Genomic DNA, 24,734 nt, shown 5'->3' with positions numbered 1-24,734 from the left:
ATAGGAGAGTCAGTCATGCCAGTGACATGGCCTGCAGGACTACTTCCGATCCTGACTAAGGAGGAAATTGACGAGGAGGGAGTTGACGGTGTGGTTTGCAGGCGCTTGGATACAACAGGACAACGGGATTTAGGTGTCCCTGGACTGCTTACGGTCTTAGCCAAAGTTTCTGCACTTGACAGTAACTTTTTATGAACGCGCTGCAGGTGCCGTATAAGGGAGGATGTACCTAGGTGGTTGACGTCCCTACCCCTACTTATTTCACCTTTACATATGGTACATATGGCAAGACAGTTGTTGTCCGGATTTGGATAGAAATATTGCCAGACCAAAGAGGTGGAATGTTTGGTCTTCTGCCCAGGCATGACCGTGATGGGCTTTTTCATCCCACGGACAACAACTGTCTCCCCCGGAGCCTGATTTAAACAAACCACATCACCATCAGAATCCTCCTCGCCAACTTCCTCCTCAGCGCCAGCTACACCAGTATCCTTATCCTGTTGTACTTCAACAGTGACATCTTCAATTTGCATATCAGCAAGTGGACTGTGGGTGCTCCTTTCAGCACTTGCAGGGGGCGTGCAAATGGTGGAAAGAGCCACCTCTTCCCGTCCAGTGCTGGGAAGGTCAGGCATCGCAACCACCACCACACTTGGACTCTCCTTGGGGATTTGTGATATCTTCTTAGAAAGCACAGTTCTTCGCTGTGCTTTTGCCAGCTTAACTCTTTTGATTTTTTTAGTGGGAGGAGGGCTTCCATCGTCATGTGAAGCTGAACCACTAGTCATGAACATACTAGGGATCGACCTTAGCCGTTCCTTGCCACTCCGTGTCGTAAATGGCATATTGGCAAGTTTACGTTTCTCTTCAGCTGATTTAAATGTCTTTTTCAAGGTCATTTTCCTGAACTTTGCCATTTGGGATTGTATGTGCCCTCTACTATGACATTGGGCATCGGCCTTGGCAGACGACGTTGATGGCATGTTATCGCCTATGTCATGACTAGTGGCAGCAGCTTCAGCACTAGGAGGAAGTGGTTCTTGATCTTTCTCTATTTTATTTTTATTGGAGAAAGTTTGGTCCTCCATTTATGTTATATCGATTTGATATATACGTGCGGCTAAACACAGAAAATAATTTTTTTTTTGGTTTGGACTGGAGTGTACTTTCGGGGGTTACAGCACCCTTAACGGTCAAGCCAGCCGGCCCTTTACTTATGACACAGGCGCACGCTTGGCACTACTTTGTTGATGCACGTGCGGCTACTGCGCACACAATTCACAAACACAGAAAATAATTTTTTTTTGGTTTGGATTGGAGTGTACTTTCGGGGGTTACAGCACCCTTTAACGGTCAAGCCAGCCGGCCCTTTACTTATGACACAGGCGCACGCTTGGCACTACTTTGTTGATGCACGTGCGGCTACTGCGCACACAATTCACAAACACAGAAAATATATTATTTTTTTAGCACTTGGGGGAAGCACCCCTGATGGACAGAGCACCCCCTGGACAACACTACAGCACCCCTTTAGGACTGGGACACTGCACAGGACTTTGGAGTGGACACAGCCCCTATGGAGAACTGACTGCACAACACAGTCCAGCCAGCCCCTATGGACTTTGAAGTAGTGGACACAGCCCCTATTAACAACAGCAGCACAGCACAACACAGCCAGCCCCTATGGACTTTGAAGTAGTTGACAACAGCAGCACTACACTACACTGCCCTAACTCCCACCCTCCCTCTTCACTGTCCACAGCCGAGTGAGAAAATGGCGCCGACGCGGGTACCTTATATAGGATCCAAAATCCCTTGGAAGGCGGGATGATGACGTTTTGCCTCGATTTCACATCCGAGTCAGGCGGGAAAAGTCGAGCCTGACTCGGATCGGACTCGGATCGGGGGGGCTCGGGGGGGTTCGGATTTCAGAAATCCGAACCCGCTCACCCCTAATTAAAAGGAATAATTCATCTCCAATTGAAAAATAGAAGTCTCTCCACTAGGCCTGCAGCATTATTCATATAGGGCACCGACTGCGGTTATTTTGGATTTGCTGCAGCCGCGATAATCAGGGGCGCCAAGAGCCGCCACGGACCCGACTATTGGATTTGTGCCGGGCTGAGGGGGGCACAGTGCCCCCCCCTCCCCAAATGCAAATAGCATTTTTCCCTAAGAGGGCGTAGCCAAGTGAGGCGCTATTAGGCCACATCCCCTTAGGGTGAAATTAAAAATGCTATTTACAGCACCCAAATCCAGTGGGGGACCAGTGTGATCGCTCCCCCCCCCACAGACAGAGGGGAGGAGACTACCGTTGCTGCTCAGCTACAGCAGTCTCCCTGCTCCTACTGCAGCCCAGCCCACAGCAGACAGATAAAGGGGAGGGGGGAGGGGGGGGCAGCGTCGGACATGGGCTACCGCAACAAGCCCAGGTAATTAGTATCCACTCCCCCCCCCCCTCCCTGCACCCCTGGCAATAATATGCAAATGCTAGTCTCAGTCTACCCCTTGTGTACTTGCGAGCGTCAGACATTGCAAATGAACGTTGCAAATCCACTGGTGGACTAAAACACTCCACCTTCAACACTAACCATGGCTGGCGCATTGTCTTTTTCTGAACTTTCTTTAAACAAGTACTCTGTGGCTCTACGTTTGAGAACTTGGCTATAGTCACTGACTGGCCTATGTCACCCCTATTACACGCCCATAAGACAACCTTTATTTGTATTCACTTCAGACCACCTCCCAGGAATGCCCATGGCTTTCTGCCACTAGCTGAAATTTGGGGGGTCCCATACGCAACAGCGGTCTCGCGTACACTCAGTGGAACGCATGCGCTATAGGGGTTTCCGGGACGTTTTGGGCATGTGCAGTAGCAACTAATCATCGACATTACGTCCACTTCCTATTCAGGCGATTAGTCTTCTATATTAGCAAGTGGGTGCTTTAGCCCTTATATAGCCTAACGCACTGCACAAACAGCACCCAAAGTAGTGGTATGCTACATACGGCCTCCAAGCCATCACTTGCAGCCTATAGTTTCTGCCTGCTTTATTGTCATTCTAGGAAAAAGGGACCCTGCACCTCAGCCCATATGTCAGAGACAGGACAGCAGATTATTATATTGAATTGTCAATGTCTCAGATAAAAGGTTATTAGTAAATATTGGTACTGTTATTAATCAAAATGCAATATATGGTCCAGACACATTGAGATACAGTATATGATTGTACCATGGTGTTACAGTGTATCTTATGGTGAACAGCACGCCATCCAGAAGAACCTGTTTAACTATATATTGCTGGGTAATTGATAGTGTGTTGTTGCTATACAGTGACTGGAAAACAGAGAAACCGCTCCTGACCCTTTATTATGTACATAATACCTTTGCCTGGAATGTACACAAATAATAAGATGAATCTGTTTAAGATGTACATACAGACACATTTAATTACAGTTATTATACTTGTGTTATTTCTCAACCTGCCTATTACATTATGACTGTGCCTTTAAGCTTTATCAGCACAAAAAGGTGACTAAGATAGTACAGTATAACATGTAAACCAGACACAAAAGCAGGTTGCTGGGATGTCACACGTTCACAACATCCGGTCAGTGTTTGCTGGTACAGAAATTATTCCATTCCTGGTGTAAAATGTGTCTTTCACTATCCGAGATCTTCCATGGATCGGTGCTTTGAATTCCTTCACTACTTCACCTGGAACAGAAATATTAAAATACTATTAAAAAAAAAAAAAAAAAAAGAAATGATCATATACCACAAGGAACCAACATATGTAAACCCTTCAACTGCAGTGATATAGAGAAAAACAGGATGGACGAGTAAAGTTATCTGCTCTCAGAAAGGTAAATCCTCTAATTCAGTCATGTCTTCACCCCTTTTTCACTTCTTGTATGTTGCCTTCGTTGCGATCCAGACTGATTACCCAGCTTTACTAAACCTTGCTATGCTTTTACTGATAGTAAATGTGGCACACACTGGGCGATATATTGGCCATTCAATGAAACGGCCGATATACCTTGAGCGCATCGGCGGGTGTGTACTCCCGATACATCTGTTAACGTTGTTCACAGACATAAAGCATCTGCTCTGCAGCACAGCAGATGGCTGATCTATCTGCAGCCCACCGCCCGTACAATTGCTGCAGGGACCGCCGATGACTGACAGCTCAACTGGGTGGGCAAATTCAAATGCCCATCCAGTTGTGTTGTCAGGGAACACAAATTGAGCGATTGATCAGTAAGCCTGTAAAGCTTACCTGATCGGCCGCTGTGTCGGTGGGTCCATCGGCACAGTGTGTACCCAGCTTAGGAAGCACAGCGAGCATTAGAGTTGTAACTAGACATTTCGTGGTCTGGAGGGGAGAGGGCCACCTAACCCACTGAGTGGTTTGTTCTATAAAGACGCTAGGCTGCCCTTTTCAGTCCTAGGAAGTAAATAATAACCATAGTATTAAAATATAATAATTATTAAGCAATTATTCTCCAGTGACCCCTTGGCTATGCCCTTTGATGGGAGAACATGTCCCAACGCCCTAATAAGTAATGGGGGACTGGGGGTAACTAATTTTGGAATAATAAACTGTATAAAATGGGGCACTGGATTTTGCTCTGTGACAGGACCATAGAGGTGTGGCTAGTGAATAGGGCAGACGTTCCCAAATTCAGGGCCTAATTCAGACACAGTCGCTAGCAAGCATACACTCGTTGCTGGCGATGTTTGCGAATGTGCACATGCGTATGCTTCGCAGTGCGCGAACTAGTCCAAGCAATCGGGAAGCGCTCGCTCAGCAAAGACAGCCCAGTGGAGTGAGTGACAGGAGAGGCCGTTTGTGGGTGGTAACAGGGGCAGGGCTGTAGTAATGGGGGAGTGGAGATGTGAACGCAGGAGTGCCTGAGTGTTTCAGAGGAGTGCATAATTAATAGGCAGTGGCATAGTACATCACCTGGCTGGTTTTTACACTGAACTGCTCGCAGTGCTTGCGGTAGGGTAAAGGAAACCACAAGCTCTGCAAATGCTCCCGCTGGTACCTGATGTACCGATGGTTGCATACACTTCCCGAAGATGATGTGCGCAAGTGGGCATCTTAAGACAGGTTGGTGGGCGTCTGCATACACAAAGTGATCGCATGCCAAGACATAGTGGGTGTGCTTATGCCTTGCCGTGCGATTGCTTGCCTTGCTGGGTGTGTTCCGAATTAGCATATGCTGGGAGAGAGCGTACGTATCTAGCGTCCGGGTCTGAATCAGACCCTCAGTCCTCAAGGCACTCCAACAGTCGAGGTTTTAAAGATAGCCATGGTTGAGGACAGTTGGTTCAATCAAATTGACTGAGGTACTAATTACGTCACCTTTGGTCAAGCATGAATATCCTTAAAACCTGGACTGTTAGGGTGCCTTCAGGACAGAGTTTGGAGCTCTCTGGCATAGGGTGACGTCTTAAGCTGGGTACACACCTCAACGATGTATCAAACGATGTGACGACTTCCAATTTCACTACTCCAAAAACACAATATAGAGCGTATACATTATGCAGGCTGAACATTGGCACAATATATCGCATTGGGGCACTGTATATCCATTCATCTTGTAGATCAATGGTAAACAGAGGAAAGATAGTACCAGTATATTGTGTGGTTGTACATACATACTACATGATGTACAGTACATCGTATCTTGCATCATTCCATCTGACATGCAGCACATCAGATGAGTCGATACGATGAACTGGAAAACAATGGACTGGGGACCTGTTCCATTACGGTTCAACTGCGATTGCAATAGCGATTACGCTCGCAGTCTCATTGTTATAGTATGCTAATCCATTGAAATCGCTATGATGTCGCAGCGCAGCACAACATAAGGACACCCACTTTACTTTACAAACATCCGCATTCCTTAGCATGACTGCGAAACCATCGATAACATTGAGTACAATCAGAGCCTCACCACACTTGCACAAGCTCTGACCTTACTCAGGAATTGCTAACCTCGTTGCACGCTATGAGTACTCAAGTTGCATATGGCATCGCAGTGGATAATTTAAGCACGCCCCTGCAACAGCGTTCAAATGCACTGGCACTCCTGTGTTTCGCCGACCACCCCCCCCCCCCCCCGTCATGTCCCACAAATGGTACTTCCTGTCATTCGCTCTTTGATGGGTCAGCGTAGTCACTGCGATCGCAGTCCTGATTGCAGTGGCCGGTTCGCACACTGCGATGCCCATGCATGCACAGAACACAACAATCGGCCGATCGCGTGCGTAATCGCAGTTGCAATCGGTAGTGAATCAGGCCCTGGGTGTACACACTATATGATGGTCTTGCAGAATGGTCGAAAGTACCAAGATTGCACGAAATATAATTCAAGCTGGGATGTACTAAGCCATGGAGAGAGATAAAGGGCCAACCAATCAGCTCCTAACTCACTTTACAGGCTGCGTTTAAAAAAATTACAGCTTATTGGTTGGTACTTTATTTCGCTAGTGCTTAGCACATTTACCCCATAGTGTGTACCAGGGCCATAACTAGGGTGGTACAACCTGTGCCATGGCGCAGGGCAGGGGGCGCTGTTTGGGCCTGTCAATTTTCCGGTTTATGAACACACTCACTTGTAGCTTCCTCTTCTTTTATCCCCAGCATCTCCTGGCCTCCCCTATCTCTTCCATGGCCCTTCCCCATGAGGCCTTGGCCCTTTTTCAGGTGCACTATCTTATGTCCCTATTTACAAAAAGGAGGGGGGGGGGGCAACAATGCTCTCTCTGGTTCAGGGCACCAAAAAGTCTAGTTACGGCTCTGGTGTGTACCCAGCTTAAGACACCAAAGTGTTCTGTCTATAGGCTTCAATCATGTCTTCCTGACGTTACCATGCTATACACGGCAGTTCTACGCGAATGGTTTAGAGAGCACATGGGGCTGTTAGCTCCTTGACATGGTTTGAAAAATCTTCTTATAAACTCAACTTGTACATCCACTACTGAAATGTTTGCATAATAGGGTATGATTTCATATAAATTGCCTTAAAAAAAAAAAAATGTAAGAGCTGGCAATGCCGGGTTGCATTCTTGAAGAGCAAGAGTGAAAACAGGTTGGTGCCAGAATTCCTATTACACATCACCCGATATGGGACTCAGAGTCTAGATCTTGGAGGTCTGTTATGGCAGCAAATGACCGTGAAATATGGATTTCCAATTAAATGTCCAAATAATAGAGCTGGTAAAAAAAAAGTGATAGCAAATCTTTTATGGCAATTCTTACCTAACCTCCAGCCATAATCCCAAGAGGACAATAAGGGGTATGGATACTTCTCTTCTGGGCCAAACTGCTTTCTCTTCTTCAGATACAGGGACCTTCCCTTACCCTCCTTGGAGAAGCCATCATAGAGAACATAAGAAGTGCGAGGAGTGACTGGTCTCATTTCAGCCAGGTCCAGGGTGTCCATCTGGTCATAGTTGGTCTCCTCAGTCCTGCTCACTAATGGTTGCGTTGTATTAACCAAAGGAGGGAGGGTGGTCTCTACCTGGGGAATGAAAACCTCTCTCCTCTTTCTGGTGGTCTCTGGTTGCTGTGGTTTTGGGTTTTCCTTGCTCTGTTTCAGTTTCCAGGTCATCCTGGTTAATGTCTCCTTTTCAATGAGCTCCTTCCAGCAGTTTTGGTTCCTGGTTGTGAGCAGGTCCCTCATGATGAGAGCAGGGGGGAGGTATGTACTCAGGTGCTGACAAGGGCAGCGAAGGAGATCCAAGAAGAGAAGGACACCAGCAGCCAGGCCTGGGGAAATGTGATCACTGGCTCTGTTTATAGTTTACAGAGATCTCCATGGAGACGGCCTTGTGGAGAGTCTGAGCAGGGAGGGGCTTGGTGGACAAACACTGCACAAAGAAACTTTAAACACAGGCCATGAATAATATAGGACGCACAGCTCCATCAGTTCAAATAGTGCAGAAACAAACTTGCCTATTGACCTGACCTCAACCACTTAAAAGTTAATAACTGCAAGTCCTGTTACATTGAAATAAAAATGTTAAGATATAATATAACACTAAAATAAAGGAATGTGTAATTTTTCATATATATAGTGATCACTTATATACAGAGTAAGAAAACCTACATATCGTGGTCACTTTTTTTTAATGTAAGTAAAAATGAACAAACCTATTCATAGTGTATGAGCACATGCTATGCTGCAGAAATGGAGCTACACAGCTCGGAAAGTTCAAAATGGATTTTTATTCAGTTAAAAGGCATCACATTGATGAAACAAAGACAAAAGCCTGAGCCATGTGACTGATTTGTAGAGATTCTATTACAATAATTGCTAAAGAAAAGTTCACATACTGTACATTAATTAACACACATTTGGAAGAATAAGAACACTATTATTATTGGTCAAATTGTGTGTTTACTTACTTTGGGGAGTATTTAATTAGCCACTTGGTTTACTCCGCAGCTGATTGCTGCGCTGGAGGTATCCAATTACCCAGTGTGCGAGTCCCCGTAGTCTCCAAAATTGGATTCGCATGCCGGAAAAAAAAACACATTGATTCTGCACTTTACACGGAAGCGGCGGATTTCCACGCCTGAATGGCGATTTTTGGTTTGGGAGAAAAAGGATTTTTAACGGTGTAGAGTAATAAATAATGTAGTGCGACCCTTATGGTTGAGGCTGCTCCCAAGAGAAATTGCCAATTCCCTTTTCTAGCTGAAAACAGCATCGGAGCACCAATATTAAAAAGCGAAATACAACTCATGGTTTTTGTACAAATGAATTTAATATCTATTAATAATTACATAACATGTAAAATACAAAGTTAAAAAAGCCTTCAATCAAAAGGACATGACTATAGACATGATATTTTTTAGCAATAACAGTGCAAAATCAACTCATACGGATGAATATCCAATTTAATATTGTTATTAGAGCAGCTGACTTGATGCAAATGTATCAATGGAAAAAGAAATCCAGCAAACCTACAAATGTCACTGATAGGTATGCGCTTGTGTTGGCCCAGAACGTGCTAATGGGAGCTTGGGGAGGTGTATAGTGACTTGCTGCTGTGCTCCTGGTCGTGTAGGACAGAAGAAATGACCTGACTGCAGCTCCACTTCCAGCTATTCTCCCCGTCCGTACTGTCCTTAGCTAACCGCAAACTTACATTCTCCGCACTCGTCAATGCTATAGGGTACTCACATATGTCCAGAGACTTAATGTATCTCTCATTACTGAATGGGTGGTCTACCCCTTTAAGAAATAAATGTGCTGTTATCTTAATTTTTTGTTCTCTCTCAATAAAAAATGTCCCCTCCTTTTTAAAAATGTTTTCTTCCACTACTTTGACCTTACAGTGGATAATAGATAACTATAGTTCCTGAAGAAGACAGGAAGAATACTGTATATGAATATACTAACATATGAAATATACCTTCATTTGATTGTTATTTATACACAGCAGTTGCCAAATGAGCATTTAATTAGTTGTTTCTAAAAAGGTATTTTATATATATTTAATTTAATATGCAGGCTGAATTTTGGTTTATTATATGACTTTATGAACTCATGGTTTTTAATAAATTTGATAGTGGTCTGTACAGGTACAGGAGTAACTAGATGTCTAATGAATATGTTCTTTGGTGTGTGAATTCATTACTCCCAGGTGGATAAAATTAGTTAGTTAAGACTCCACCAATGAAATAGATTTTTGCCCTATAATAAGGGAACCACAGACAACACCCTTCATCAGTGGCGTAACTAGGGCAGGGTGAGCGGGGCACGTGCCCTGGGCGCCGTAGGACAGGCACCGGCGGCCACAGTTCGGCCCGTCCTAGTTAGGCAGTGTAGCGCCGACCGCAGTGAGTGCGGTCAGCGTAACACATTTACACAGGACCGGCACTAGGCTTCCCTGCGCCGGTCCTGTGCTGCACAGCCGAGCCCCTTCCCTCCCTGAGCGCTTACCCAATAGTGCCAGGAGGAGGGTGGGAGGCGGGCTCAGGCTGTGCAGTTTAACACACACATCGTCGCCAGCGCGGCAGCGATGTGTGTGTTAACTAGCAGCCAAAGAGAGTCATACAGACTCTCATTGGCTGCTGCTGCACAGACACTGCCCATTTTTAAGTGACCACGCCCATTTTTCGCCACACGTGCCTTTGGCGCATGCACATAGGGGTGGCTCCATTTTAAATTTGCCCTGGGCTCCAAATACCCTAGTTACGCCACTGCCCTTCATCCTTCTGAAGAAACTTTGCTGTAAAGAGAAACTAGTTAAGGCTGAGGTGGTTACACTGATGCGTTTGCATTTGGAGCAGCTGATATATTAAATTGTGCATATGCTTTGGAGCAGGTGAAAAAGAACTTTGCTGGCTACTGCATCTTATTTTGCTCACAAACAAAACATAGCAGTGACTGAGCAGCCGCCCTAATTGCCTCATACGGCGGCCAGCCGCAAGTGGCACGTCTCTGGACTTATGTGAGTACCCTTCAGCACTGACGAGTGCGGGGAATGTAAGTTTGCGGTTAGCTAAGGACAGTACGGACAGGGAGAATAGCTGGAAGTGGAACTGCAGTCAGGTCATTTCTTCTGTCCTACATGACCAGGAGCACAGCAGCAAGTCACTATACACCTCCCCAAGCTCCCATTTATACGTTCTGGGCCAACACAAGTGCATACCTATCAGTGACATTTGTAGGTTTGCTGGAATATTTTTTCTAGTGATACATTTGCATCAAGTCAGCTGCTCTAATAACAATATTAAATTGGATATTCATCCGTGTGAGTTGATTTTGCAGTTATTGCTTAAAAATATCATGTCCATATTCATGACCTTTTGATTGAAGGCTTTTTTAACTTTGTATTTTACATGTTATGTAATTAATAGATATTAAATTAATTTGTACAAAAACCATGAGTTGTATTTTACTTTTTAGCTTTTCAATATTGGAGCGCCATTTAACTTAGATGTTGTATTGAACTGTGTAGGCTTTCCCTGCGCTGTGGGGATTTTTGACGCCAATTTGTGGCAGGGTAAACCCCACCGCTAATTGAATACCCCCCTATAGGTCTGATTCGGAGTTGGACAGATCTGTTTATATGTAGACATAGTGACTGCGCAGATGCGTATTTACACATTTTTGCATATTTCTGTCTGATGAGAGTTGGAGGGATCCTGGTCGGATCAGTCTTTGCAGAAACTTGATTACATGGATCTGTTCTGCCTTGTGAGAGGGTTGTGGGTATGTAGCTAGAGTTCTGTGCTGTACTGAGTCCTGAGTTTGGAGAAGGGAAGCCTGTCTCAGACATGTCTCTTGCACATAGCGTGGAGCTGCTGCATGTGCCAATACTAATAATGGCAGCTGCTTCTGTGGAACTGGAAAACAGTGGGCGGAGCAGTTTCCACATCCTCACGTCAGCCCTACAGAAACTTGCATTAGCATAAGGCAGTAAATCAGGCTTCAGCTGCATGAAACACAGCCAGCCTGCATTACTCTCAGGATCATGCCTTTCGTCGCAAGTTTCTTTTTCTCCAGTGTCGATTTTTTTTTTATTGTTTAAAATGTAAAGAATTTGGGGGCGGGGCAGGGGGTCACAAATTGTTGAAGCAATAATAGTTACACAATTACTCACAGGTTTGATAATATGGTTATAGGAAGCTTGTGTTTCAGCCAACGTCATTGATCCTTATTGGTTTCAACGGCAGTGATACAGAAGAGAAAAAAAGGGTTCGGTGAATGGATCAGGAGAAATCGCAGGTATAATACATACAAAAGAAAAGTTTGCTGACAATATGGTGTACATGCAGCACAGGTACCACTTGTGTGTTATTTTCAAGAAAGTCCAGGAGGTACCTACATGCATCAGCAAGGGCCGGTTTAAGCCTTTAGGAGGCCCAGGGCACTTAAGACAGGAGGGCCTGCCCTTACTCCTCCCCCTCATCAGCACCAGCTCCACTCATCAAGTACAAGTAGTTATTTGCTATCTGGCATTTTATATCCTGTGTGGCTCAGTGTAGGGTCCCTCAACAGGGGGAGGTGTTTTCTCTCTCTGGGACTGCCAATCAGGACCCTCACAGACAGATAGATCTTCCAATGTGAAACCACTTTTGCTTCTTTTAAGCCAGTGTTACCTGACTGCTACCAATACAGTCCCTAGAAGCCAGCTTCTGTGCACATGCATGTTCTTTCCCTGTTTGTATTCATTATGCATGGTTGAAAATTCTGAGTCCAGGCTAGCGCTGGCCTGACCTGCAGCCCAGGCAACCCCCGACATACAATGGTAGGAGCCGCCGCTGATTACCACTAATGTCCAAAGCACTTTAACCCGGGGTTTTAAGGCACATGCCTAAATACATAATAAAAACAGTTACTACAATAATCAAGTAGCAGAACACAAACATGCAGCCAAGTGGTTTGCATCCGATACTAAACAATTTATTCCAGTTTATTGGTTTCTCCGTTTCAGGTTTACAAAGTAGTGAGTTTCACAGTGAGGCACAAAACACAGTAAAAAGCTTCAAATATCGTGGTTTGCCAGCTAGTGTATCCAAAATAGTACTTAAAAGTTATTTTACATAGAAAACAAAATACCGTTTACCTATTAAAAAATTACTTGTTTGATCATTTCACCTTGAAAGTGTAAACTTCCATGAAAAGTATGCTTTAAAAAAGTATCTGTGTTTGTAGTCACATGAACAAAAACAGGCGTTCCAAAATGATTATTTTAGGAACCACAATGGGTACTTACAAGCCCCATACGACTGGGCTCTAGCGATCTGCAAGAAAATATCCATTACATACACAAAAGATTTTCTTTTTTGCTCTACAAAGAACTTGCAAAAGCAGCCAATTCCCCAGGTAGAATAATCATATTAGAGCGAATATTTGTAGACAGTTTATTAATTACCTCTGACAGTGTTTGCCCTGTATGGTGAGTGGACGCTGCAATACTTTCCCCAAATTCGACACTGCTCAGGTAGTCACCAATTAACACAAATGAGATATTATCTATTGAATTAAACCCACATACACAGGACAGAGAGTCGCAATAGTTTCTCAGTCTAGTGGTCAACTTAACATTGAATGATATCATCAACCTATAACCAATAAAAACTAGGCTCATGTGACAGATGTAGAATTTCTAACCAAAGGAAAAGATCTATTGGCTAATAAGCATCCACATGAACACCCAGGAATATAAGTAATTTGTTAAGTCCATATGCACTGTTACTAAAACAGATATATTTATATTAAGGTTCACTGTGTATTCTACATATTTACCTATAATTTGGTCCAGGACGGTAGAACTTGTCCACGTGCTCGATACTAGTGTCAACTGTTTAATGTATTTCCCTTTCATATAAACCAAATGAGTTGATCGCCTAAATTATAGAATTATCATCAATTATAATAATCATACAAATCTGCCATTTTGACAGCATAAATCAGCAAGGGTTTGATTGGCAACAATTAGAGTAATAATAATACAGGGGTGGATGATGGTCACTACATACAGGCCAACCACTAATGAGGACCTATCATCAGGATATATGAAAATAATCAAATGTGTCCCCTCTGATATCAGTGTGACCTTATAGAACAGTAATAATTTATGTGCTGAGATTTCAGTTATTTTGTAGACAATAAAAATAAGCAGCTGGCGCTTATAGAAAACCCTCCCAAAAATATACATTCGGCGTAACAGTAAACACTGGGCTAGAATATAATTTAGTGTTCTTGTGATGGAGGACGTGTCATTTACTGCAGTGCTAAAGAGATGTTGAAATTGCCTTTTCTACCTGCTCATCTCAGTGACTGAACAGTCACATACACAAAAGGCACAAGACTACTAATAGGTATCACAACTCTCACTTTAGATACCATTTAGTAGACATTAGACGGGGGCTTACAAATAGGGATAATCAGTAGTTCCATTACATATCTGATACTGGCTGGATGGGGGAAATCCAGTATTAATTCATACAGATCTTAAAAGAAACTTTAATTGGTCCCCTTATGAAATCATTATTCAAAATTTTCCCCATGAACAAGTTATTTTACATGGAATCCAATGGGTTAAACAATATTAACAAGTATAAATAAGCCCTTTCAGCAGTACAGATTCGCTATTTATATTATAAAGTGGACACCTAAAATACACATAATTTTAAATTTCCCTAGTATAAAAAAAGTCACAAAATTACAATGAAGGTTTTTTTTTTTTTTTTTCAGTTCCAAAATTTTTTCGATGTCATTTCCATGTGATAAAGGTCTTTTCTTCTGAATCCTGAATGGAAACGTATGGATTTTACGGGACGGTGACATGGAAGGGACTCCCAGGGATGTGTTCTTCCCCCCATTTTACCACCAGAGTGTAATCTCCTTTCTCCTTCACGTGGTAGTTGACATTATACTGTTTGTTACCCAGATGTTTTATAGATACTTCCTCGCAGGGTATTGTGGGACCATGTACACCAACTAGTAACATGTTAGAACCTGAAAGGATATAACAGAGAAAAAGTAAATGATGAAATTTAGATTCAGACTGCGAAATGTAAGAAGAGTTATTCTGCGCCGGCATGGTAGCATAATGGTTAGCGGTGTTGCCTCATAGCACTTGGGCCATGGTTTCGATTCCATCGGGGCCCTATTTGCATGGACTTTGTATGCATCATCCATGTTTGCGTGGGTTTCCTTTCACTATCCAGAAACATACTGCAGGATAACTGGCTTCTGACAATAAAACACTCCCCAGTGTGTTGTGTGTGTAAGAAATATAGAATGCAAGCTCCTCTGGGGCAGGGACTGATGTGAATCACTAAAAACAATGTGTGTGCTCAGGGACAGACTGGGGCTGCTGAGAAGCCCTGGCAGTCCCCCTAATGCGCGCGCCATAGGCACCGACGGACTGGGGCTGCTGAGCAGGAGTGCGCCTGCAAACGGGCGTGGCCTTGCTACACGCCTCCATCTTTCAGTGTCCCGTCCGAGTAGGTGGAGCTACTCAGCTGGGGTTGCAGCCGGACCGGCCCATCGGCCCTTCTGGCATTTGCCAGAAGTGCTAGGTGGCCAGTCCGGCTCTGTGTATGTTATATTAACAATAATAGTAGAAAGATAAATAATAGTAACAAAGGATAAACGACAATATACCCACAGATCTGTCTCAATGAAATCGTTATTGTGTTAGGACTTTCAAGGCATTACTGTATGTTGAAGGAATGTGATGGGTGAGTGCCTCCTTTGGAGGTTGGGTTGATCCAACCATTCAATTAAATGGTTCTGGGAACCAAATGTTTCTCAGGACATATATGAAAATGGACAGCTTCCTTTAAATGAATTGCACCTTATCACTTTGACAGGGGTCTGACAGCAAGTCCTGGAGGACTGATCTGCAATACGGTCCTCAGGCCTCACCTGCAGTACATATTTTGTAGATTTTCTCACTGTAGTAAAGACTGAACAATCTATTACATCCCCCTGTTCTCCAGTTTGGACCCCACAATAAATACACAGTTGCTGACTGGATGAAAATACACCGGTAATATAAGATTACAGCTGTTTGTCCCTGCATCTCTCTTGCAATCCTTAAATGGCGAGAGCGATGCGGCCCTCATTGCTGGCAAAGAGGATCCGGCAGCAGGCATTTCGGCTTCAGCAAAGACTTCCAGGCACTGCCGGGTCCCCGCCGGGTTTCTGTGTCATGTGCACGACACAGAAACCCATCGCTGGCAGCAACAGAGCTGAAGACTCCGTTTGTTGAGGGAGATCATTGCTGGACCTAGTCGAACCTCATTGGAGGAGTAATGATGAATATCAGTGGCATATTCATTACTATGACTGCGATACTTAACAAAATATGCATCTGGATTTAGATTCGTTGATAAATAGGGCCCTGAATGAGGGACATAATGGAGTGCAGGCTGCTGTTAAGAAGGAGAAGAACCTGACTGCTGCTCCTTCATGTTGGTCTTATGCTGGGAGTGTGTCCCTTGACTATGATGTCACTGACAAGCGCCACACTCTTAGGGGATCTGTTCATGAAGAACATGAAATGGCTACTGAAAAATATCACTATATATCACATCACATTGATGCGATATATAGTGATGTTTAGTAGCCATTCATGTAGACTTACCTGTCCGACATCTTCATGCGCTATCCGGCCCCTCCGCGATCCTGGGCGAAGTGAGAATACAGACATATCGGGAGCCCAATATGTCTGTATCCTCACTGCACATGCGCCGGCGTCTGAGAGCAGCAAGTCAGGTCTGCTGCAAAGTACGCTGGGAAAAGGGAGTGGAGCCAGCGCTGGGCAGAGAGCAGGGAAGTTGCTCGGTTCGGCTTGCAGTACAGATTACGCCATCCTGAGATGGTGAATCTGTACGCAGGAGAGGAGCGGAAAGCACAGCTTTTCGTTCCTTTATGTATTGCACTTACCATACAAACGTATGGTGATGCGATTCATCCATGGAGCAGGGGTGCAGATGGAGAAGGGATAACCTTCTCCATGGTAACCCCCTCTATGGATCGCCGAGAGCAGTGAAAAGCCAACTTTTCACCTAAACAGGACTTTTCACTGCTTTATAAATAGACCCCTAAGTCTGAAGAGCGGAGGAAGCCGCCCCAATGCCACTGAAGAGTGTTTGTGTGGAGAGCGCATTTCCAAGTGGGCACTGAATACACTCGCAGTGCAGGCCTGTGATGATTTAGAACAGATTGCTGTGAAATCGTTGCTCACAATCGAGAACAAATAAAATCTGTTTAGTTTCCATTTATAAAGCAAAAGATATGCAAGTCGTGAAAGAACCTAATGTGCTTTTCGTGGTGTTTTTTTTTTTAAAGCAAGAAGCTATGGCAGATATAGGACCTCCTACCTAGACGGGCAAGCTAAGGGAAAAACAGCTCATGAGTAGGTGGACATGTGGAAAGCAGAAGCATGTACATAAATGTTAGGGCAGTAGTCAATCTAATAATGCATAATTCAATAGACACTCATTCAACCTAGGAGCCAGCCAAATATTTATGATGGACCAGAACAGATGTGCATTCATCGCCCACAACAGAAACCACTCCCAAATGGGTTCAGCCTTAAAACCATAGTTGCATCAGAGTCCTGGCCCATAGAACTCTTTCTGCACGATGTTAAATACCTGATAAACTTTTCAGCCTTCTTAGATAAAACACATAAATCTTACGAATGTCAGATTTCTTCCAGCACTATATGAGGCGGATTTCTCACCTGCTTTACTGCAATCTACAGTGAACATGCTCTTCTGTCCCATATAAGCTTTCGATAGACCGGCCCCTTTCGATGTGACTTTACTGGCATCCGAAGCAAATCTGGGCAGCGCACTATACACAGTCTCTGTGGTGGCACGCGTCACAGACTGCACGATGATAGAGGACGTTTCGCTGACTCCACCAACACTGACCAGTCTCTGACCTAATGAATTACAGACAGAAACACGGGTAACCTACAATAAGGACTTAGCACAGGACACAATTATTATACATGTAATAATATGGGAGGTCACAGTATTATTGCTTCAGTTTGTGGTTAAACGGTTTCGTTACGGACTTCCACTAGTAAAGCATTTTTAACAGTATACGGTTACAGTTAAGAGATGAGGGATCTCAGAATTTACCAAATTTGTTAATACAAACAAACAAACAGGTTTTAGAACATATTGATCTGGATCTAGAATATTACCTTCTTGGATTGTAACATCCAGCATCTCCCTACCCTCCAGCAATGAGGGGGTTAACTGACCTGAATAACAGATGTTTGCAAATGACAACTATTCTCATAGCAACAAACATTTCTTTTTCTTTAATGATTCGATGAACAGAACCTTAAGCCCAGTAATATCCTACATATACACACACACATATATATATAACATAAAAATCTGCAATGTTGGTGTACTATAATAAGCTGTGATGTGTGGACTGTACGTCGTCACTAACTGAATACGGGTTATAGAATTGGAGAATGAAGTCAATTGGTGCTAAAATAGTCACATGATGTAATAGCGGTAGCTGTAGACTGCAGGAGGCTTTGACGTGTTCTCACTCAATCCTAACACACGTAAGCATGCTCCCTAACACACATATCATACTAGTAGTGTCCTCATTATATAATGCTAGCGGGGCTCTACTCCACGCAGTCTGTCTCCGGCTTTCAGTGTAAAAATACAGTGAGCGCTACATGTACTAATTGTGTTATGTAGCACCTCATGTACCGACCTCTAAAACAAGCACTTGCAAGTGCCCAAACAGCCAATTACAGAAAGTTCCCCCAGAACATCTCAGGATAATCACCTGTTACTTTAGCTCTGAAAGGGCTACCAAGGATGTGGTTGGGACCCCCGTACTTCACCCCAATCGTATAATTTCCAGGGGCCATTGGAGTATAGAGGACATTGTAGCCTTCTGGACACTCCTTACATTCCATTGTCACTTTTGATGGTCCTTCAATGGTGACAGAGAGGGCTCCGGGCCCTGCTTTACTTGTGTTGATGGTGAATTCAGACTGTTTACCTGCAATGAAAAGTATTTTTTTAAAAAGCAGAGCCGTGTTGTGTATAAACCTGCTGATGATGTGGGCACATGGCTTACATTCCCAAAGCCGGCTAGAAAGAAGAGCCAATGAAGTTGCAGTATGCCATGTACAACCCAAGACATCTCAAAGTGTAAAGCCCCTTACAGGCAGCAACACCACCACCACCTGCACACAATGCAAAAGGCACTGCACCCATACTAAACATATAATAGTGTGTGTGCTGGGCAAAGTATTCATGTAATATTACTGTATTTCTGGGGATCTGCAGTACAGGCAGGTCTATTAACCAAATGAATAAGTTCCCTGCCACACTGGGGAAAGATGTATTTCACATTAGGTTCTGCAGCTGTTGTCACCATAAAACAAAAGGAGACCTATTATTAGCAATACAATATATGCAAGTACAGAAAGAACCACTTATTAATTGCAATGAGTGTGTTAAGCTCTCCCCATAATGCTGGTCCACAGGTGGTGGAGCCATGAATCACATATTCAGACTAACTGAGCATAATTTCAAGGACCCCTCAACCATAAACATTTACCCATGAAGAACGTTAACTGTAATATTGTTCTGTGTACTGGTCCATCAGCCTAGGAGATAAGGTTTCCTTTTAAATGAAATGAATGAAGAACATCTGTTTTGAAACAAAGATATAATACATAACCAGGAACGTGCTGCAGGCTTTATCAGTCATATCCAGGCGGACAGCGAGGGGACTGTGCATCATTTCCGGCCCATCAAACTGTCAACGCAGCCGACGTTCCCCAGAAAATTCTGCTGTCTGCTCAGGACTGATATTCTATGTGTATACAATGGGCATTGTGAAGGGACAATGAACACAAACAGACAGGGAAGGAGAAACTGCATTTACTTGCTCCAAGCAGCAGATGTCATCATAGATACAGTTGTAGGGGATATGTGGGTTTATTCCTGTTGTTGAACATATCAATGTCTTTTCATATATAAACGTGGGTCTTTCTGTATCAGTGTGACAGGAGCTGTTGGGACCATACTGTTCTTCTCCTTTTATATGTCACTTTGTTGGTTTCCTGCTGGTCTTCATTCCTCTTTCCAGATTCATTATATGGTCATATGTAGCATTACCCCCAATAACACAACCACACATATCTCTGCCTCCCATCGGAATTACACAGTATTCTCCTGAAACACTCTGTACTGCTATCTAAGAATTCGACGGATATCATTGGATACAGTTTGCTCTATTCCCACCAACTTTGACACTGAAACAAACCAGCAATTAAGTCTGGTAACTAAAAAGTTGTTCTAACTTCTAACCCTAGACAAGAGCTCTTATAAACTAAGGTTTGCTGGTAATAGGGGAGACGTGAGCTAAATCTGCTCTTTGGTACATTACAAGTGACTGCAGACAGTAATTTTATATAGGGGATAAACATGGGCACTTTACATACACATAACATTCAGGAAAGGCCAGGCAATGCAGCTTACTTTCATTATACTTGCTAACGAATTGTATAAGAATTCTTGACCCACCAGGAATAGGAAGTTTTAGGATGAAACCATGAAACAAATGATTAGATCCACATAGTGCTCACTTACCTGTGATTCCTCTCTCCAGTCCGGCTCCATACGCTGTAACAAGAGCCGGGTCACCCTCCTGCCCTGGTTCTCCCACTCTCACTTTGAAGGGACTGCCCGGTACATGGCTGCCATTAAACTTCACATCAATTGTGTGTATGCCATTCTCCCGTGGAACGAAACGCACCGCGTATTTGTCTGGGAAAGCAATACATACACGTCATCAGATCCTGGATCAGCCCTATTACATACAGATGATATGCACAAAAAATTCACACACTGCTAAATATTTCTTACATTAGGAAGCTGGTCACTTACTTAAAGTCTAAGTGTCACCTACAAACACCTTTGGGCACTTTCTCACGAATGATGGTACCGTCATACAAATCAATTTGCTAGGAATTAGTCTCATTCTGTATGTCAGTGTGCCTCATGTAATACTTTGTGCTAACCAGGGCAGTACATACATATACATATATTGGTATGTGTGTGTCAGTCTTGCCGACTTTCTGGCTATCGCCTCAAGGAGGGGGAGGTGCGGGGAGTGTATGTATGGAGGAGTGGTGGCCAGACCGGGACACTTGCCCTCTGTTGCAGGGGGCCGGGTGCACCACACAAATTTCGGGAGCCTCCTGGCCATTGCGGTAGAGTCGGCAAGTATGGTATGTACACAGTGTTCATCGATCTGGGCCCTTCAGCAAACACCAGTCATTTTTTGCCAATATAGGGGGAGATGTATGAAGAATCCGAAAGAGCGGACGAGTGGAGAAGTTTTCCATAGCAACCAATCAGCTTGTAGCTAGCAACTAGCAAGTACATTCTACAAAACGATATAGATATGGCCTCAATACACCATGTGGTGCGTGCGAGATGCCTGGTGCGAGTGAGCCGCCAGGTCCCGTGTAACTCTGCTAGCGCCGGGTGTCTATTTTTGCCAAAAATGCATCTTGGTCACAATGTTATGCGACTAGGAAGCAGGAGGAGACTGTGGGGTCTATTTACTAAGAAGTGTTAGGAGACAGAGTGAAAAGTGATAAGGTACCAGCCAATCAGCTCCCAACTGTCATTTTTCAAACACAGCCTGTGAGATGACAGTTGGGAGCTGATTGGCTGGCACCTTATCACTTTTCACTGTCTCCTAACACTGCTTAGTAAATAGACCCCTGTGTCTATTATCTGTGTGCGATTGAATCTGTATAGAAAGCTCTGAGTCTGTATACGAAGCTCAATGGAACTTGGCGTGGAAAAAAGCCAGGACCGCTGCATTGTCGCACTTCTTACATAAATTCGGTGACTCAGTCGCACACAGATATACAAGTGTTGCATATCAAAGTAATCAGCGCAATCCCCTGATGTGTCCTGGTCGCATCGAATTGCACAGTAGCACGGGACCTGGTGCGCCGAGAGAGGCTGTATGTTGTCACTGCAGCAATTATGTATGAGGACACATCTGCTAGGTAGAAGCAGATTCGTTTCTATGGGCAACTGCTCCACTTGTCCACTTCTTTACTCTTCAGACGGCTTAATACATCTCCCCCATAGTCTGAAGAAAACTTGCAATATTCTACATAGAGTGGTAACCCAACAAAAATGAAAATCGTCCGTGGCAGGTCTCAGTATTCTACTCAGTGTATTATAGCAGTCTGTCACACGGAAAGTCACATAACTCTCCACTACACTATTAATAAAATGTGGAGATATCCCTTTAAAGGAATTGTAGACCTTGCTGTCACAATAGCATCATCTCCCATGTACATCATGTCAATAAGCCTATTGAAGAACACTGCTAGATATTGTTCTCAGTTCAGAGAGGATTTCCCAGAGTAAGACAGTTGTATATGTCACAATTGGAATTTGGCTAATTTGCATTGGGTTTATTGTCATGCTAACAGCAATAAATAGCATGGGTAAAGTAGTTTTTCTGAGGTGCTACCGACTCTGATATTTTTGCCTTGAACATTTTGGGACATTTGTGCCCCTGAAACCACAGTGCTAGCGATTACACAAGGCACTGTAGAAAAGTGAAATGCAGCAATTGGAACAATTACGCATTTTACGATCACAGTCCTTACCCTGCTCCAGCTCGGAAACATGGCACTCTTCCACAGCTCCAGAGGGACTATGCACCTTGGCATCGATCTTGCCCTTTGCTCCATTCAGTCTGATGGCAAATGATACTGGCTGATTCGCCTTGAGGCCAGACTCCTGAAAAGTACAGTCACGGACATTAGAGCTCTAAAGAAAAAAACTCAACTCATTACAACAATTGGCTTAAGAAATAATCTATCATACCTGCCAAGAGGTTCAGTTTTCTTGGGATATTCTAGATTATTGGCCTCCGGAAAGAAAGACTGACACCACCTAAAGCAGTTGCGGCTATGTAGAATTGGGACCATAGTCTAATTTGTCCCGATTTTTCCAATGAGCAACATTGACAGGTATAATACAAGTCACAGTCTGGAGTATTTCACAAGCTTTATACATTGCTGGATATTGGAGGCAATCTGTCCTCTGCTTTATATAACTTACCAGCACTATTAGTTATGACCACCATAGTATATTTATATGTACAGATTAGGGATGTGCAGGCTCGGATAGGTTCGAATTTGCACGCAGAGTTTGGATTTTTCCCTCCAAAAATCGGGTCTCAGAAAGAGGCAAAACGTCATCTTTCATGGACAAACATCATCTTCCATGGACTTCTGTCCAGGAATGATGATGTTTGAACGGGATTCAGGTAAGTGTTTTTGTGTATGTATGTCTGTGTGTAATATATGTAAGGGGCACTACTGGCTGGGGGAACTGTATCACTACTGGGGGCACTGTATAGGGGGACCACTACTGGGGCACTGCATAGGGGGGACCACTACTGGGGGCACTGCATAGTGGACCACTACTGGTGGTCCTGCATAGGGGGGAATTGTATAGGGGGCACTGCATGGGAGGACCACTACTGGGGGCACTGTATAAGGGTGCACTACTGGGGGCACTGTATAAGGGTGCACTACTGGGGGCACTGTATAAGGGTGCACTACTACATGGGGCACTGCTACAAGAGACATTGCATAAGGGGCACTACTATAGTGGGCATTAAGGTGCATATGAAATGGAAATGAATGTTCCTAGAGTGACGAGAAACGGTGTTGTATCATGTTGACATGACCCCATATTTCAGTGGCCACTTGTGGTCATGCCCAATTTTCGACGCACGCATATAGGGGTTCATCTTGCCCTGGGCTCCAAATACCGTAGTTACGCCACTGGAGCATAAGGATATTGTTGCACACAAGACTGATCAGAATGATTGACATTCCATTTAACAGACACTATATGGCAATATTTACCTAAATAGAATGTGCATGCATGTGAGTTTTTAAATAGAATATTTATTTAGTCCTCCAACCTGTAGATCTGTCTATTCTGGAGCCCTCAGGATATGGGAGTTAGGCATTAATATATGTTAAGCTTTACAGTGACATAGTGAATATTAAGATCTTAATCAGCACTGCACACATTTGGAATCGGTGCTCCTTCAGCCACAGACTTGGTATACTATAACCTAACATTAGGTTCCATTTGGCCACCCCCAAGATGCTAATTCTTGTCTGCAGTGCCATTGCTCATCTCAGCATTACTCATCTGAAAGACTTGAAACCAACCAATGGGCTAGATTCAGACATGGGGCGGTATTCAATTAGTTTCGCACCCGCGGAAAAGTTTGGCCTGCCTGACTTTCCACCGACATCACTTATTTAGAAGGCTGGAAAGTTATCATGCGCGTCCCCGCTTTCCACCATATTCAATTCCAAAACAGGCAAAAATGGCAAGTGGCGAATGCAGAACAGGAGGAAAGTACCGTCAGACTTGGGAAAACCAGCCTTACCTCCCTAAAAAGATGCACTAACATTGGGGATCAATGTAGAAGTGTTCCAATAGCCCTAATAAAACTAACTGGGGTACTGAAGTAGTTTAAAATCCTTGCTATTCACATCTTTGCAAAAGTGATGAAGACTGGCATTAAGAAGAATTTTTTTGGGTGAATTGTCCATTGGGGGGGTACCAAGAGTTTCCCAATATCTGAACCCCTAAATATAGATTTGACACTTTTTTTTCTCCTGCTACTCTGTGGAGAAAAAGTATCGCCTATTTCAGTGCCTAGACTTTCCGCATAGGCGAAAACATAATGGAATTGAATACGGAGCAAAAAAAAGAAAAAATAAATAGAAAAGGGGAAGTTGTCGCTAAAAACCATGCGAAAACGGATTTTCACTTCTAATTGAATACGGCCCATGGTTGGTAATGAAGCCGCTCTCGCAGTATCGGTTGCAGGAATATGTAAATGCTAATCTCAGCCTTCCTTTTGTGCAGAACGCTGTAATGGAGTGTACGAGCGGTGAGACGCCCACTTTCACTCTTGGTGGTCTGTTCATTTGCAATGGAGATGGTAAACTCACCAACATGGACGCAGCATTGGTCGCGCCAACGACATTTGCCGTAGCCTAGGGTCTACTCTAGCTCCCCTCCTCTAATCCAATTTAAACATGGCCTCTGAAGCACTGGATTTGCGACAGGGAACACAGCAAAGATCCCAGACACGCCCCTGGCACTCCCACA

The 24,734-nt window shown here is 43.9% G+C and overlaps 2 protein-coding genes across 3 annotated transcripts in view; both read right to left on the bottom strand.

The window, feature by feature from the left end:
- Positions 1-3,374: 3,374 nt before the first annotated feature.
- LOC148523744 (protein SPMIP1) lies at positions 3,375-7,795 on the bottom strand. The gene is made up of 2 exons (XM_088472753.1): positions 7,278-7,795; positions 3,375-3,718 (listed from the first exon to the last, which is right to left on the bottom strand). The coding sequence occupies exons 1-2, from the start codon at positions 7,699-7,701 to the stop codon at positions 3,600-3,602; spliced, it is 543 nt and encodes a 180-aa protein (XP_088328879.1). The 5' UTR covers positions 7,702-7,795; the 3' UTR covers positions 3,375-3,599.
- Positions 7,796-12,416: 4,621 nt separating this feature from the next.
- FLNB (filamin B) overlaps positions 12,417-24,734 on the bottom strand; it is a 240,370-nt gene continuing 228,052 nt past the window's right edge. For both annotated transcript variants that reach the window (XM_088472690.1, XM_088472691.1), the window contains 5 exons: positions 22,193-22,325; positions 20,142-20,318; positions 18,322-18,540; positions 17,240-17,443; positions 12,417-14,499 (listed from right to left, as the gene is read on the bottom strand). In XM_088472690.1, the coding sequence (XP_088328816.1) occupies positions 14,312-14,499; positions 17,240-17,443; positions 18,322-18,540; positions 20,142-20,318; positions 22,193-22,325 (921 nt within the window). In that variant the 3' untranslated portion in view covers positions 12,417-14,311. The remainder of the gene's footprint in view (positions 14,500-17,239; positions 17,444-18,321; positions 18,541-20,141; positions 20,319-22,192; positions 22,326-24,734) is intronic.

The sequence above is a fragment of the Taudactylus pleione genome, unplaced genomic scaffold (assembly GCF_031769625.1).
Source record: "Taudactylus pleione unplaced genomic scaffold, aTauple2 ptg000128l, whole genome shotgun sequence".
Taxonomy (NCBI): Eukaryota; Metazoa; Chordata; class Amphibia; order Anura; family Myobatrachidae; genus Taudactylus; species Taudactylus pleione.
The sequence above is the reverse complement of the archived record's forward strand: the minus strand, read 5'-3'. Positions and strand labels throughout refer to the sequence as shown.